Genomic DNA, 15,481 nt, shown 5'->3' with positions numbered 1-15,481 from the left:
AAATCTTTCTAAAATGTATTATACATTTCCCTGTATTAGCAAACAGAACATATTGAGCATAATTTACCTTTTATAACTGAAACATCATTATGAACATCACTTGCTTTATACTGATGCTCTTAGGCATAGGGGCAGATCAGGGTTAATACTGAGGTGTCTAGGTCTGCTTTTATTAAAGGATCCCTGGGAACTATGCCTTTCCTAATCATTTTATCTTTTTTCTCTCTTCATGGGCTGTGAGGTTTCACTTCTTGCTCTTATCACTGGGTTGACATCCTTTCTTATCTTGTATAAGTATTTATTTTAAATGAGGCAAAACTGAAGGGAGAAGAAACCTATAACCAAATCTAAAGCAGGCACCTTAATTTTATACATAAAATTGAGTCAATATAGGCACTTTGGTATAGTGGATAGAGGGCTATACCGAGAGAGCAAGAGAACAGAGTTCAAGCACTAGTCTGGGCCAGTTACTGACTTTGTAAACCTTTGCATATCTTTTAACCTCTATGCATCTTAGGAAGTTTCCTAAAATTTTTCTACTAAGTCAAAAGCAAGGTTGATGACTTAGATAAAAAATGAAGGATCTGGGCTAGATGATCTTTGAGATTCCTTTAAGTCCTAGATTAATGATCATATGTTCCCTTGGCTCTGTGGTTGTCTCTTTTAAAAAAAAATAATTTATGGAATAAACAAGCATTTTCATTATATAGTATAATAAAAATATGATTGTATATTAAATTGCAAATCTATTATATACAATTTGCTATTCCTCTTAAATATATAGAAATTTCTACCATTAGACATAAATAGGGATATATATGTATACATAACATTATTCTCTACATATTTCTATTTATCAATTCTTTCTTTGGATGCAGATAGTAGCTTTCTTTATATGTCCTTTATAGTTAATTTAGTATTTATAATACTCAAAATGAATTACTTACTCAAAATCATTCTTAAAATATTATTGTTACTGTATAGAATGTTCTCTTAGTTCTGCTCACTTGGCTCTTCATATTTTGGGCAAGTCTTTCCATAGTTTTCTAAGATCATTGAGCTCATCATTTTTTTTAGTATACTGTCACAGCTATATACTGCAAACTGTTTAGCTATTCCCCAATTGATGGGGATCACAACAGTTTCTAATTCTTTGCTACCATAAAGAGAGCTTCTATTAATATCCCAATCACAATCTAAGTTATGATTACTATTTGTGAATTTTCCTTCATCTTATTTTTACTCATTTTCTTTCTCAGTTGTTCTTTTTGCCCTAATCCTGATAAGTTATCTTCTACCCTCACCTTTCCACTCCCTACTTTATCTACCTCTCCAAGAGTCCTCCTGCCCTCCCAACTTCTTCCTCTGAAAATGAATCCAGATCTTCTTTTACACCCAAGTAGGTATCAATGGTTGGGTTCTTTTTCCTTCATTTATTCATTTTTGTTTAATTTTTAATTTGTCTTATTTTATTTCTAGCAGCTTAGTATTAGTATGTTTTATTCTTTGAATCCCAAGCTGAGGGTAATAGTACCCTAGGCTTCAGGTCCACCTTACTGTTATTTTCTGAATTCTGTTTCAGGGCTCAACCTCAGGGACTCCTTTTTTCCTCCCCTAAGCCCCAGTCTTCAGTGTCTCGAAAATGTTCTAGATCCCTGCAGTACCACACTCACTGAGCATGTTGGTTCCTCGACAGCCATAGCCAGGGATCCATCGGGTCAGCACCCCAGACCAGAGATCTGGAAAAAACAGAGGTCCCCAAATCTTCCCTCCCCAAGTGCCTCTGCTATCCTTTTAGAGAGATATAAGTCCAACAAGTGAAATTTCCAGAGGACTAATCTGCTTCTGGCTGTTCCAAGGCCTCTGTCTGTTGGCTCAATGGAGTTGCCTGAGGGTGTTTGCATTTCACTGAGGCCAAACCTCAGTCCCTGGAGGATCTGTCTTTTCTGAGGTCCTTCTCAAGTTGTTTTAGGAGTTGTTGTGGTTTTCTCTTAATCTCAGATCCTTCAGATATTTGGGTTTTAGAGTAATCCGTCTGTTAACAAGTGTATATTAAATACTTAATTATTTGTCAGGTTCTAGGCATACCAACAAAGTCAAAAGTCAGTTATTTCCCTTAATAGGTTGATTTCCCCCCCCCCCGCTAAAGTAGGGGGGAACCCCAAAACTTAATAGTTATTTTCTTTCTTGCTCAGAGACTCTTTTTGGTTTTTGTGGTTGCATTGTAGATTAGTGGTATAAAACTCAAATAGAAATGGGAACCATTAGGCTGTCTATAAGAATCTTTGAAAGTTGCATATTGACTTAGAAAACCACATTAACCATGTTTTAATCTAGTTCAGATCACCCTCAGGAGTGTTGTAGTATGGGTGTTGGAGTATTCTAATCTAGATGATAGAGGCTGCTGGACAACTGATTTTCTTTTAAGTGGGCTTTTAATAGAACTTTAAAGAGATTACCTTCTCCACTTTCTTGAAGTTCCTAAAACATATATATATATATATATTGATTCAATGTATAAGTTACACTTTCCCATGGTTCTCCCTTTTATAATATTATTCTTGAGAGAAAATTGGTTTAAGTTAAAATAGGATAATGATTCATTATTAATACATTATACTTTCTTTTCCTTTCCCATGGTTTCCCCTTTTATAATATTTTTCTTGAGAGAAAATTGGTTTAAGTTAAAATAGGATAATGATTCATTATTACTACATTTACTCCCTTATTAAGGAACTTAAATTTAAAATTTTGGAATCTAATTGTCACTGGGAACATAGAAATTGTATGATGAGGGGAAGTTCCCTTAGAACTTTGTAACTGGATCTAGAAGAAACCAGATATCTACTGAGTAAATGTCTGATCATCAGCTAGCAAATATAGTGGATAGGGTATGCAGAAGAACTAGAGCTCTTGCAAGGACTTTTCAAGTCATTTTCAAGGCTGCTCATTCACTTTTGGTGTCTCCCTGATTATCCAATTCTTACCTGAGCCCCCAAGAGACTGTATATAGCTTGTGTGGTGGCCACACCCCAGTAAACCATTTTGGCAGATAAGCTATGCTTAGATTAAGAGTATCTGCTACCAAGTTGAGAGTAACCTCAGTTGAGACCTCAAACCTGTGGGTCAGTTAGGGGATGTCTGTCGAAGCCATGTGAAGACTTTCTCTGGTGCAATGAGTGAATGAGTTTGTTCTAGTAGCATGAAGGCAATTGAAGCAGGTGATGTGGCATACTTAGATCTGGTCAGACATTGAAGATACAGGTATCTGGCATCCTGGGTCATTGATAGTTGCCCTGACTTTTGTCTTGCCACTAGACTTCAATGACTCAGGAACTAAGGTATGAGGCTGAGGACTTATATCCAATTTATATGCAAGTCAGTACATCACCACTGATGTCACTGGTCCTCTTTGAAAACCAAGGATAGGGGCAGCTAAGTGGCGCAGTGGATAAAGCAGCAGCCCTGGAGTCAGGAGTACCTGGGTTCAAATCCGGTCTCAGACACTTAATAATTACCTACCTGTGTGGCCTTGGGCAAGCCACTTAACCCCATTGCCTTGCAAAAAAAAACCCAAACAAAAAACAAGGATAAATAAGAGTCAACTATTATACACTGTTGGTGTAGTGGATGGAGTACCTTGAAGTCAAATCTAGCCTAGATGCTTATTAGCTTTGTAATCCTGGGCAAATCACTTAACCTTGTTTGCCTCAGTTTCCTTATTTGTAAAATGAGGTGGAGAAGGACCATTTCAGTATCTTTGCCAAAAAAATTCCAAAAAACCTAAATAGGATCACAAAGAGTTGGACATGGGGGCAGCAGTGGATAGAGCACCAGCCCTTGAGTCAGGAGAACCTGAGTTCAAATTTGACCTCAGATACTTACTAAACCCCAGAATCTTAAAAAAAAAAACCAACAGAGCAAAATAAACACAAAAAAACAGAGTTGAAATATGACTGAAATAACTGCACAACATCATATGCTGCATTATACAACCCAGGCATGAAAAATTAGAAATAAAACAATTTTCTTCTTTCAAAAAGTCTCCATTTTATTGAGGGAGACAATTCATGCGTCTAAGTATATGTGGCACAAATTTATACTAAATAATTATAAGGTAGGTAGAAAGGGTGTGAGTAGTTGGAGGAAAGAACAAAAGAAACAGGAAAACCTTGTTTTTAGAAGGCATTTGAATGAGGTCTTGAAGGAAGCAAAGAGTTCTTTGAAGTGGAAGTGAGAAGAGGATGCATTTTAGGTGTGGGAACCACCAATGCAAAGGCAAGGAGTTGAGAGATTGGAGAAACAGAGAGAAGGAGACTTTGATTTGATCATAGAGTATGGGATGGGAAGTGGTCTAATTAATGTACAAATTAGGAAATTGGGACCTTGAGAAGTACTGTCCCTTTTTCAAGCTCATCCAGTGAGATAATAATCTAGATTTTCTGACACCTGGGATCATATTCTTCTGATTATACCAACATTACCTATTTGCAAAGGTTGCTTGAATGATGCAAGTAGACACAGGCATGTGAGATTAGTCTGAGGATGAGTTAGTTGAAGAAACATCTTTTTTAAAAAAAATATTTGTTTATTATTCCAACAACATACAAAGATAGTTTTCAACATTCATTTTTTGTAAGATTTTGAGTTCCACATTTTTCTTACTTTTTTCCCTCCCCTTGATAGGGAGTAATCTGATATAGATTATACATGTATAACAATGATAAACATATTTCCATATTAATCATGTTGTGAAAGAAGAATCAAAACAAAGAGGAATACAAAAACCATAAGAGGGTCAAAAAAGCCCTGAAAAGCATAAAACAAATTTTTAAAATGGAAAATAGTATGCTTTGGTTTGCATTCAGACTCCATGGTTCTTTCTCTCATGAGACTCCAAGAGACTATATATAGCTTGTGTGGTGGCCACACCCCAGTAAACCATTTTGGCAGATAAACTGGATGTGGATAGTATTTTCCATCACAAGTGTTTTAGAATGAGTTTTGATAATTATACTGCTGTACAACTGCTCAACATTATAGTTGATCATCATACAATGTTGCTGTTAATGTATACAATTCTGTTTCTGCAAAGAAACATTTTTTGATAATTAATTGTGCAGATCTTCAATGTAGATGTAGAATAAGGTGAGGAAAACTTTATAGTTTTATTTGTTTTACCACATTCTATATTTATTACATTTGTTAACATTTAAAAAGTTTCTAACCTTAATTTGGTTAATTATAATAAATTAAGACATCAGAGAATATACTGTGTCTTGAGTGAGTATAAAATGTACAATATTCTTTCTTAATTTTACTCATCTTACTAATATTCCAATTTTGCCATTCCATCTAAACTATTCTTTGCAAGTTTATGCAAGACCTATTTGACAAATTCAGTGTCCTTTTCTTAGTTCTCAATTTCCTTGTACTTTCTACAGACTTTAACACTGGTGACCATATCCTTCTTTGTATTTTCTCCCACTTTGTTCAAAGAACTCAGTAGTTCCTGGTCACCACTGGATAATTCTTTAAGGCTCTCAATAGTCTAATTTAAATTTACTTTTCCAGCCTATTTTTCATAGCTCCCTTTTAAATATTCTTCATTTTAACCAACTGGGAGAAGTCATTAAATATTTATTCATCTTAAAGTAAATTCTCCTGCCTCTATGCATTTCTATGGGTCTACCCTCATGTCTACATGACTCTATTTTATATTTTATAGATAGATAAATAGATAGATAGATAGATAGATAGATAGATAGATAGATAGATAGATAGATAGACAGACAGACAGATAGGCTATATATCTATATCCATCTGTTAAAATTCCCCTTTTTTAAGGTTCAGTTCAGATAAAGTTTTCATTAATTCTACTATGATCTTACTCCAAAATCATTCTCCTCATGAAATTTGTTTATTAAAGTTTTTATAGTGACCTCTAATACTGAGCTCTCCATCCTTTTCATACTTTTTTCACTTACCCAATGTCATACTGGTGTTTGTGCCATATTACTATTTTATTGTAAGTTCCTTGAGGGCAAGACTGACTCTTTTTATATCTTTGTATTCTATAGGGTCTAATAAAGTTGTTGGAACTTTTTTGAATGTTTAATAAATGTTTATTGAATTGAATTATTGAGTAATTATGCTGGTTTGCCCAAAGACAGACAAAAAGTTAGTGGAAGTATGCATACTCTAAGTTCAGTCCTGTTCTACTATGTAGATTTCCTCTACTATTCAGGACTAAATAATTTACCATGGGATCATAGTTTTCTAGTTAGAAGGGGTCTCAAGGATGATATAACCCAACCTTCTAATTTTATACTAATTTGAGTGGTAGCTTTCCCCGAGGTCACACAAGTAGGTGACATTGAACTAGTGCTATAATGAACAGAGTACTGAACTTGGTGTCAGCAATACCTGGGTTCAAATCCTCCCTCTGTTGTTTACTAACTGTAGATAAGTCACTAAAATTTTCTGGACCTTGAGCAGTTCTGTAAAACTATAAGTAATAAATGTTACATGACTTGTGTTTGTGGAGGGAATTTCCCATGGTGACAAAAATTTTAAAAAAGGAATCTGAAAACAAGTGACCCTGAGAAATAATTATTGTATTTTTGTATGTGTGTCTACAGAAACACAAAATTATTCTTAGTATTGAAATAGGTGGGTTTTGATCTAAGTGATACAACCCTCAAAGAGTCATGTTCTATATTTGTTGTAAGTGGTATAAAATACTTCTTACCAATAGAAACTAATAATGAGAATAATGGTCTGGAATGGTGTTTAATACAGAAATTTTAGAATGGGAATAATTTATAATTCTCTTTGACAAAAGTTACTTCATATTTTAAGTGAATTTTGTTTTGCTCTATTTTGCTTGTTTTGCTTGTTTAAAAATAATGTTGGAAGGGGCAACTAGGTGGCGCGGTGGATAAAGCACTGGCCCTGGAGTCAGGAGTACCTGGTTTCAAATCCGGTCTCAAACACTTAATAATTATCTAGCTGTGTGGCCTTGGGCAAGCCACTTAACCCCATTGCCTAGCAAAAACCTAAAAAAAAAAAATAATGTTGGAAGAAGCATCTTGAAACTATCAATAATAACCTGAACTAGATTTAGTTTTCATGCAAGTTTCTTTAGTTTACTCAAATTTTTTCTAAGCCTTTCAAGAAAGGTACAAATGAAATCGCACATAACTGAAATACACACGCATAAACCCATGGATTGGATTTATTATTTCATTTATATATGGAGCCCCCAGATGAGGAAACAATTCAGAGCATGATCTTCTCATAGTTTTAGATAGTTGTGTAGATCCACTGGGTACTATCTTTTCATTATGTGGCCAAGGAATTTAAATTTCAGCTTCAGTATGTCTTCTTCCAATAAATGCATTCCATTATGGAATGTAGAATCCAATGAATCCAGTGAAAACATGGTTAGTAAGTGATAAATGCATGGCTAATAAGTGATAAAACACAGCAACAGGTAGATCTCATCCCTTATTGAACTCAGATCTTCTGACGGCAGGACCAGTGTCTTCAACATAATATTCTTTTTCCTGACAATATTAAGAGAAGAAAACTCCAAAAGAGGTTGAAGGAGACATTTATCTTAGTTCATTCAGGTTAGAAATCTTCCTAAGTTAAGAAGGAAGCTGACTAGAACAATGAAATGCCTGAGAATTGAATCACTAATCTCTCCTGTGTCAACGTTCTGAAAAATAAACATTCTCATCAATGCTTTATTTCTTTTTTTATCCCACAGTTAATACTGATTGTAGTTGGAGCTCTCATTGTGGTATCAGCTTTACAACCATATATCTTCCTAGCAACTGTGCCTGTGATAATAGCCTTTATTATGCTAAGGGCATATTTCCTCCAAACCTCCCAGCAACTAAAACAACTGGAGTCTGAAGGTATGGTCAATAAAGACTATTTTCTTACTCTAAATGAATTTCAAAAAAAGCTATTTTTAGCTTTTATTTGAGTTTATTTTTTTTTTACTTATTTCCTTCTGTTGTTTTTCTCTATGTATTCTATTATTATTTCCTTATGGGAAAAAAAGTCTTTTAAAAGTAAAATTTATATGGAAAAAACCCACCTATTTGGACAGCTTTTGATCACTTCATACAAGAATGCATTTGAGAATGATAAATCTTTCTTTGACTTGGAGTTAAAAATACATCTTATTTCTTTACCAATATGGGTTATTTATTAAAATTAAGAATATGAGCATGGCAAAAATAATATTATCATAAGGGTGTCAAGAGGCAGCCAGATACAGTAAACAGAGGTCTGACTCTAGAGCCAGGAAGACTTGGTTCAAGCCTTGCTTCTTTCTTCTATTGATTGTGTGACCCTGAGCAAGTCAATTAAGCCTTTAGTGATATAGGCAATTCAGTGAGATTGTAAATTGAAGAGAGGGTAATGACCTGTACTAGTAGAAGGAATTTTCTTACCTGGAGTTCCCTATTCCAGGGAAATCACAGTTTTAAATAAAGAAAAACAAAACAGCAGAAAACAAATCTCATTGGAAACAATTTTCCTAGGCATGCAAAGAATTAAAGCAAAGGGTCCTTCAATTTATTGCCCACAAAGAGTGCTTTCATATACCTTCCAACTCCTTTTATTTGTGAACCTCCAGATAATTCAGGGGGCTGTCTGAATAGTGTTTATACCCATGAGTTTCATGAATGATTTTGTAAGCAACAGTTCAATTACCTCTCCAGTCCTAATTCCCATAACCAGAGATCAGTGACTATGAGATGAACAAGAATTACACTGAATGCAAAAAATTGCATGTAGATGAATAATTGTTGTCTCCCTTGAGAAAGTACTCCCATTACTGAGAAGACAGACTTTTCAAAGTGTTAAGGAAGATGATTTTTCAGGATTTTCTCAGTATTATATCTCATTTAAAGACTTTGGTAAGTCCCAGGATGCATCCTTTATTACTTATTAACCATGAAAAAAATTGGTTTTAGATAAAACCAATTGAAATCACTGTTGAGGGCGGCTAGGTGGCGCAGTGGATAAAGCACTGGCCCTGGAGTCAGGAGTACCTGGGTTCAAATCCTGTCTCAGACACTTAATAATTACCTAGCTGTGTGGCCTTGGGCAAGCTACTTAACCCCATTTGCCTTGCAAAAACCTAAAACAAAAAATCACTGTTGAATTTTCATCAATGGTCATAACAACATGTAATAGAGGTATACCACATCATGAAAATAAAGATGGGGAAATCTTACTACACTTAAAGGTTTCTTAAGAAGTGAAATGTATTAAAGAAAAATAATGAATCATCTTGTTGCAAGAAGAAGACTACATCTTCATTTAAACAAAGATATTAACTAACTTGATAATTGTTTTAAGTTATTGTTTGGTTTTTATTTTATTTTTATGGCAAAATATCATTATTTTTAACTTATTAAAATATTTACTCTGCTTTTAATTTGAAAACTTCCAGCCAGGACTCCAATTTTCACTCATCTTATTACAAGTTTAAAGGGCCTGTGGACTCTAAGAGCTTTTGGACGTCAACCATACTTTGAGACCTTGTTTCATAAAGCTCTGAATTTACACACAGCAAATTGGTTCCTGTATATGTCCACACTTCGATGGTTCCAAATGAGAATAGAGATTGTTTTTGTCATCTTCTTCTGTGCTGTGACCTTCATCTCCATTTTAACTACAGGTACCATAAAATAACTGGATGGTCATTGAAGCCTTTATACTTAAGGAATTGTGTTTTTATAAAGTGCTGCATTCTTGTGTAAACATAATGTATTATCTATTTTTCAAATTTCTGTTGTAGTAGTTTATCTAACTTTTGGAAGTTAGATAATTCATTTGGTGTTTTCCCCATTCTGCAGATGACAAAACTGAGAGAAATTCAGTGATTTATTGAGAATAATGTAACATCAATGACCATAATAGAACTTACTTGATTAACAATCCAGTATTTTAATTAGGGAATGGAATAAATATTTATATGACACCCAATATTTTATTTGATTGTCATAACAACCCTTATTCATAAGTGATATTATTATTCCCATTTTATTGTTGAGGAAATTGAGGGGAAAAGAAATTATGTAACTTTCTTAGGATCACACAGCTAGGAAGAGCATGAGGTTGGATTTGAACTCAGGTCTTCCTGACTCAAGGCCCAATTCTCTTTTCACTGTGCTACCTAGCTACTAACAAACAATTTCCTGCCTCTTCAGTAAGGCTAGGTTGTTTTTCATTGAAGAAGATCAAAGGGTGAAGCTTCAAACTGTTAAAATAAAAAAAAAGGTTTTTTTAGCCTTGAAAATTCTTTTATTTTAGTTTAATTAGACTATTGAAAATTATAGCCTATTTACTTTTCAACAGAATCAAATAAAATAATTCTGAAAGAAGTATTATATGGTTGGATAAAGGAAAATATAAAATAGAATTCATTTGAAATGTGGGCATCTTCTCTATACATTTTGCATTTTCTCATTTCCTAAAACATTATTTTCTATTATATGGTAGTATAAATACTATACTTCTAAGATATTTTGATTAAGAAGCAAAACTATTTTATAATATATATAAAACCAATTTATATAGAAATCTTTATTATGAAATATTTTATTTCCTCAAAGATAAACTACATTGGGAGAGGTAACATGACCTAGTGGGGAGAATTCTAACCTGGTATCAGATCCTGCCTTTGACAAATATTATTAGCTAAATGACCCTGGACAAATGACCCTTTCAATGCCCAAAGTAACTCTTAATGATTATATCAACAAAGGGAATTTCTACACTTAGATTTCCCCTCACTGTTTAAGTCCCGGGTCTAGACCAAACCAAACCAAATTTATCAAAGAACTATTGTATGAAATGTCAAATGATGTCAGTTTCAAGGAAAGAATTTCCTGGGAAATATGACTGGTATATAAGCTGCAGGATAATTTTAGGCAACTTTTTTTAAATTTTTGAGCACATTAGAATGCTTCTTATAGGCCAAAATATTTTTCCAGTTTTTTCAATTTTGTTTTAAAATAATTCTGTAAAGTATATTTGGGAAATAGATTATATCAGTTGGATTTTTAAAAACTATTTAATATAAATTACATATTTTTCATATTCTAACTCCATTTCCTGTTTTTAAAATTAATTTTGGAGTCCCTTAGGTAAGTTTTATCTTAAGACAAATAGATAATTAAATTAAAAACAGGCAATGCATTGATAATAGGATTATGGTAAGATTTTCTTCTCTGTGAAGGTACAATGCTTACCAAAGACTGACCAGGCTTTCATTAAACTTCTTCCTTTCTATACCTTATAGAAGGCACTGAACAGACACATTTTTCTTTCCCACAGCTATATCTTAGTAGCTGTGCAATTCAGAAACCTGATAGCACGCTTTATCTCACAAGTCTACAATATGTTTCTGAGAGGGTTGTGTTCACATTACCTGAGTTATTGTTTTATTCCCTTGCTTGATTATGCCATATTAAATATATAAAAATAAATATATTAAATAAATATATTAAAATAGTAGCAAATAATAGCTAATTTTTATAAAGTTTCCATGTGCCAGGCACTGTGTAAAGATTTTTACAATTATTATCTCATTTAATCCTCTCAACAACCTGGGAGGTAGGTACTGTCATTATCCCCATTTTTGCAAATGAAGAAACTAAAGCAAAAGAGTTAAATACTTGCCCAGGGTCACACAGCTAGTTAGTGTCTGAAGTCAAATCTGAACTCATATCTTTCTGTTTCCATTTCGCCACTCTTTCATCACCAAGCAACCTCATAAAGTTCTTCTTTTCCTATAAGGGTTGAACACAATACTCTGCATAATATTTATAATTAAATTTAAAAAAATTGACAACATAGTTATATATTTGTATAATTGTAATTTATAAACATCTATTGTATGAATGAATGATATGCAGAACAAAGATAACTCATCTAATATAGAAGAAAAATATAAAGAAACTAAATCAATGTACTTATTTAAGAAAGAACAATTCAATCAGTTGTATACTTTTATTCAATAAACTCATCATGAAAGGACATCATTCTGTCACTAGAAAGTTCACAGTTTAGTAGAAGACAAATATATAAATATCTATATATATAAATATAAATAAATAAATATAATATATATAAATATATCCCAAATTATTAAAATAAATGATAGAATATGCTTAAGGTCAAATGTAATACAAAGTTCTTTGGGGATTCAGATTAAGGAGAGATTATATTTAGTTGCAGAGATAAAAAAAATAGGAAGCTTTGAATTGGGTTTTCAGAAATTGATATTTTAGTATTCTAGGCAAAAGATCTAGAATAAATGAAGGAGTGATGTTAGGAAATGTCTATTTATTTAGGGGAAATGAGTTCTATTTTGGAGATATTGTGTTTACAAGAACTGTAATACATACAGGAAGAATTTCCCAGCAAGGAGTTAGTAATGTGAACCTAAGGTAGGGGGCAGCTAGGTGGTGCAGTGGATAGAGCACCAGCCCTGGAGTCAGGAGGACCTGAGTTCAAATGTGACCTCAGACACTTAATAATTACTGACCTTGGGCAAGTCACACAACCCCATTGCCTTGCAAAAACCAAAAAAAAGGAAAAAGGTGTAGGCAACAATCATTCAATAAATCAACAAAATATTATGCTATGCAGACAGAACAAAAGAATCTTACTATTGTACCATCAAATTAAAAAAATCTGTCAAATAATTTAAATTGAATTGAATATTTGCTATTTGAAATAAAATTTTATTGTTATCTTTTGTTTTTTATCACCAGAATTTCTCCCAGTTTATATTCTCCCAGTATATATATCTCCTTCATCCCTTCTAGTCAGCTATCAGAAAGAACAGATGTTTATAAAGAAAATAAAGAAGAGGCCAAAAAAATCAGCAAACTAAACATTTATTAGATGCTCATTATACATTACACACTTTGAGGAAATAATTTAAAATTTATATGATTTGGCATATGCCCTCATGGAACTCAAAATCTGTTGGAATGATATAAAAAACAATTAGAGAATAATATATTATGGTAACAAACACATTATGGATAACAAAACACTATGTTCATTATTATTATGAAGAGTCAAAATAAATGGGACAGATAGCATAGCAAAAGGAAAAAAAGAAAGGGGAAAGATGAAAATGAGCTGACATTGTCATAGGAGGTTCAGAGAATAATAGAGGTTTGGCATGAATCTTATGAAAGATTTGTTGGTCTTAGAACTTAGACCTAGAAAACGAAGGAAGGTGAGAGATGAGCAAAAGTGTGAATATAGTAATGATTTTGATGAATGAATGATACAAAGAGAAGATCTGAAAAACTAGAATTAGGTAAAATTATAGAATGCCTTTGAAATCCGGGCTGTTTCATCTGAGAGATTCATAACAAATTGTAAAAAAAGTGTGACATGATGAAATTATTATAGAAATATTATCCTGACCAGAATGTATAGAATGAATTGTGAGTGTGTGTGTGTGTGTGTGTGTGTGTGTGTGTGAGTTTGTGTGTGTGTGTGTGTGTGTGTGTGTGTGTGTGTGTGTATGTTTCTATGGTCAAATTTGGATGAGTAAAGAGAAAAAAGATAGGCAAACAGACTAGAAGTCATTATAGTAGTTCAGATCATAGGTTATGTTACAGTGATGGGAGAATGGAGAGAATGGGTTGAATTCAAGAGATATTGAAAAATAATTTTTTTCATTCATTCAACCAATGAACATTTATTAAAATATCATCTCTATTCTAGTCAAGTAGTGGGAAACACACAGTTGGGGACTTAGGGAAGCTTGCAGAAGAAGGTAACATTTGTGCTTAGCCTTAAAGGAAAATAGAAATTCTAAGAGATGGTAAGACAGAATATTTTCTAGGTGTAGGGCATAGTCATTTCAAAGGCATGGGAAGTAGAGTGCCAAATATGAAAAAGTTAAAGTCAATTTATTATAATATAATTTTTTTTAGGTTTTTTTTTTTTTTTGCAAGGCAAATGGGGTTAAGTGGCTTGCCTAAGGCCACACAGCTAGGTAATTAGTAAGTGCCTGAGGCCGGTACTCCTCAGGTACTCCTGACTCCAGAGCTGGCACTCTATCCACTGCACCACCTAGCTGCCTCTATAATATAATTTTTAAGAGGAAAATTAGGTTGGGTCTAGGGTGGGAAGATCTTTAAATGATGCCAAATAAAGGAGCTTATATTTGTGCCTAAAGATAATGAGGAACATTGAAGCTTAATGAGTTGGAGAATGATAGAGCCAGAGCTACACTTTACAAAAAGGAGTCACTTTGACAGGTGTGTAGTGCATGGGTTTGAGTGGGATGTGAAAAAGAATAATGATTAATGTGTCCATTGAAGTAGACTAAACTAAGGATGAGGATGGCCTAAATTAAAATAGTAGTTGTGTGACAGAAGAGTAAAGGATGTGTGTCAGAGATGTGGAGGCAGGAGCAATTAAGATTTAGATCAGGGAAGCTCTTGTGTTAGAGCTTTTAAGAATAAACAGAATTTCCTGGGTATGTTTGGATATGTTTGAAGAAAAATGATGATTCAAAGATCATTTCCAAGTTTGGGTTGGCTGAAAGTAGAGTCCCTGCCCTAAAATAATCCCAAACAAATAATTTTATCATAATGTGATTATTTTGATCAAACCTATAAAATATCAGCATGATACTGGATCTAATGCAAGAGACTTTTCCTTCTATTTATTATGTATGTAATAGTTGTTTATGGTTGAATTACCTAAAATAGCTTTTTTTCCTCTTTAACCCATAGGTGATGGAGAAGGACAAGTTGGAATTCTTCTAACTTTAGCCATGTATATCATGGGAACCTTGCAGTGGGCTGTAAATGCCAGCATAGATGTGGACAGTTTGGTAAGAAATTAACAGCAGAGTATCCTTTATTTCTTCTAAGTGATTTTAATGAGGGGGGGGGGGGGATGAGTAAGAAGTACTGGAAGCTACTAATGCTTGGTTGCTGATCAGTAGTTCTTGAGATGTTGAGAATTTGTGGGCAGTCCTTGCCCATAAGTTCACAGATTCACTGTACTCTATTTAAATTAGATGGGAGCATGAGGGAGGACCTCTGAAGTTTCTTATTTGATTTTGAGCTACGTAAATTCCTTATTTCAAATAACCATAAGCTTTTAGCAAACATAATTTGTTTTCAGATCTTGGGGACAGGGAGAAATCATCCATTTCCTTTCAGTACATTGTAAAAAGCTCAGAATGAAGGAAGTATCATATGATATAAAAGAAAACACATTCATATATGCCATAAGATGAAAAAGTAACCTTCTGATTCAGTTTAGACAAAGGAGCAAATTTTGGGATAGAGCTATTATTTTTTAACTGAATTGCCCCCATCAGGAAATAAGCCCTGGAACATAAATTTGAGAAAGTAATTTGTACTCTTGAATACTATTCTTGAAGGCAGTAGTTTGTACTCTTATGAAA

At 33.5% G+C, this 15,481-nt stretch overlaps 1 protein-coding gene across 1 annotated transcript in view; it reads left to right on the top strand.

Annotated features, from left to right (window-relative positions):
- Positions 1-15,481, top strand: part of CFTR (CF transmembrane conductance regulator) — a 230,398-nt gene that overhangs the window by 160,827 nt on the left and 54,090 nt on the right. The window contains exons 19-21 of the mRNA XM_074193848.1: positions 7,775-7,925; positions 9,476-9,703; positions 14,799-14,899. Coding sequence (XP_074049949.1) covers positions 7,775-7,925; positions 9,476-9,703; positions 14,799-14,899 — 480 coding nt within the window. The remainder of the gene's footprint in view (positions 1-7,774; positions 7,926-9,475; positions 9,704-14,798; positions 14,900-15,481) is intronic.

This window comes from Macrotis lagotis, chromosome 7 (assembly GCF_037893015.1).
Source record: "Macrotis lagotis isolate mMagLag1 chromosome 7, bilby.v1.9.chrom.fasta, whole genome shotgun sequence".
NCBI classification, from domain to species: domain Eukaryota; kingdom Metazoa; phylum Chordata; class Mammalia; order Peramelemorphia; family Peramelidae; genus Macrotis; species Macrotis lagotis.
Note: the sequence above shows the minus strand (reverse complement) of the source record. Positions and strands in the feature narration are given on the sequence as shown.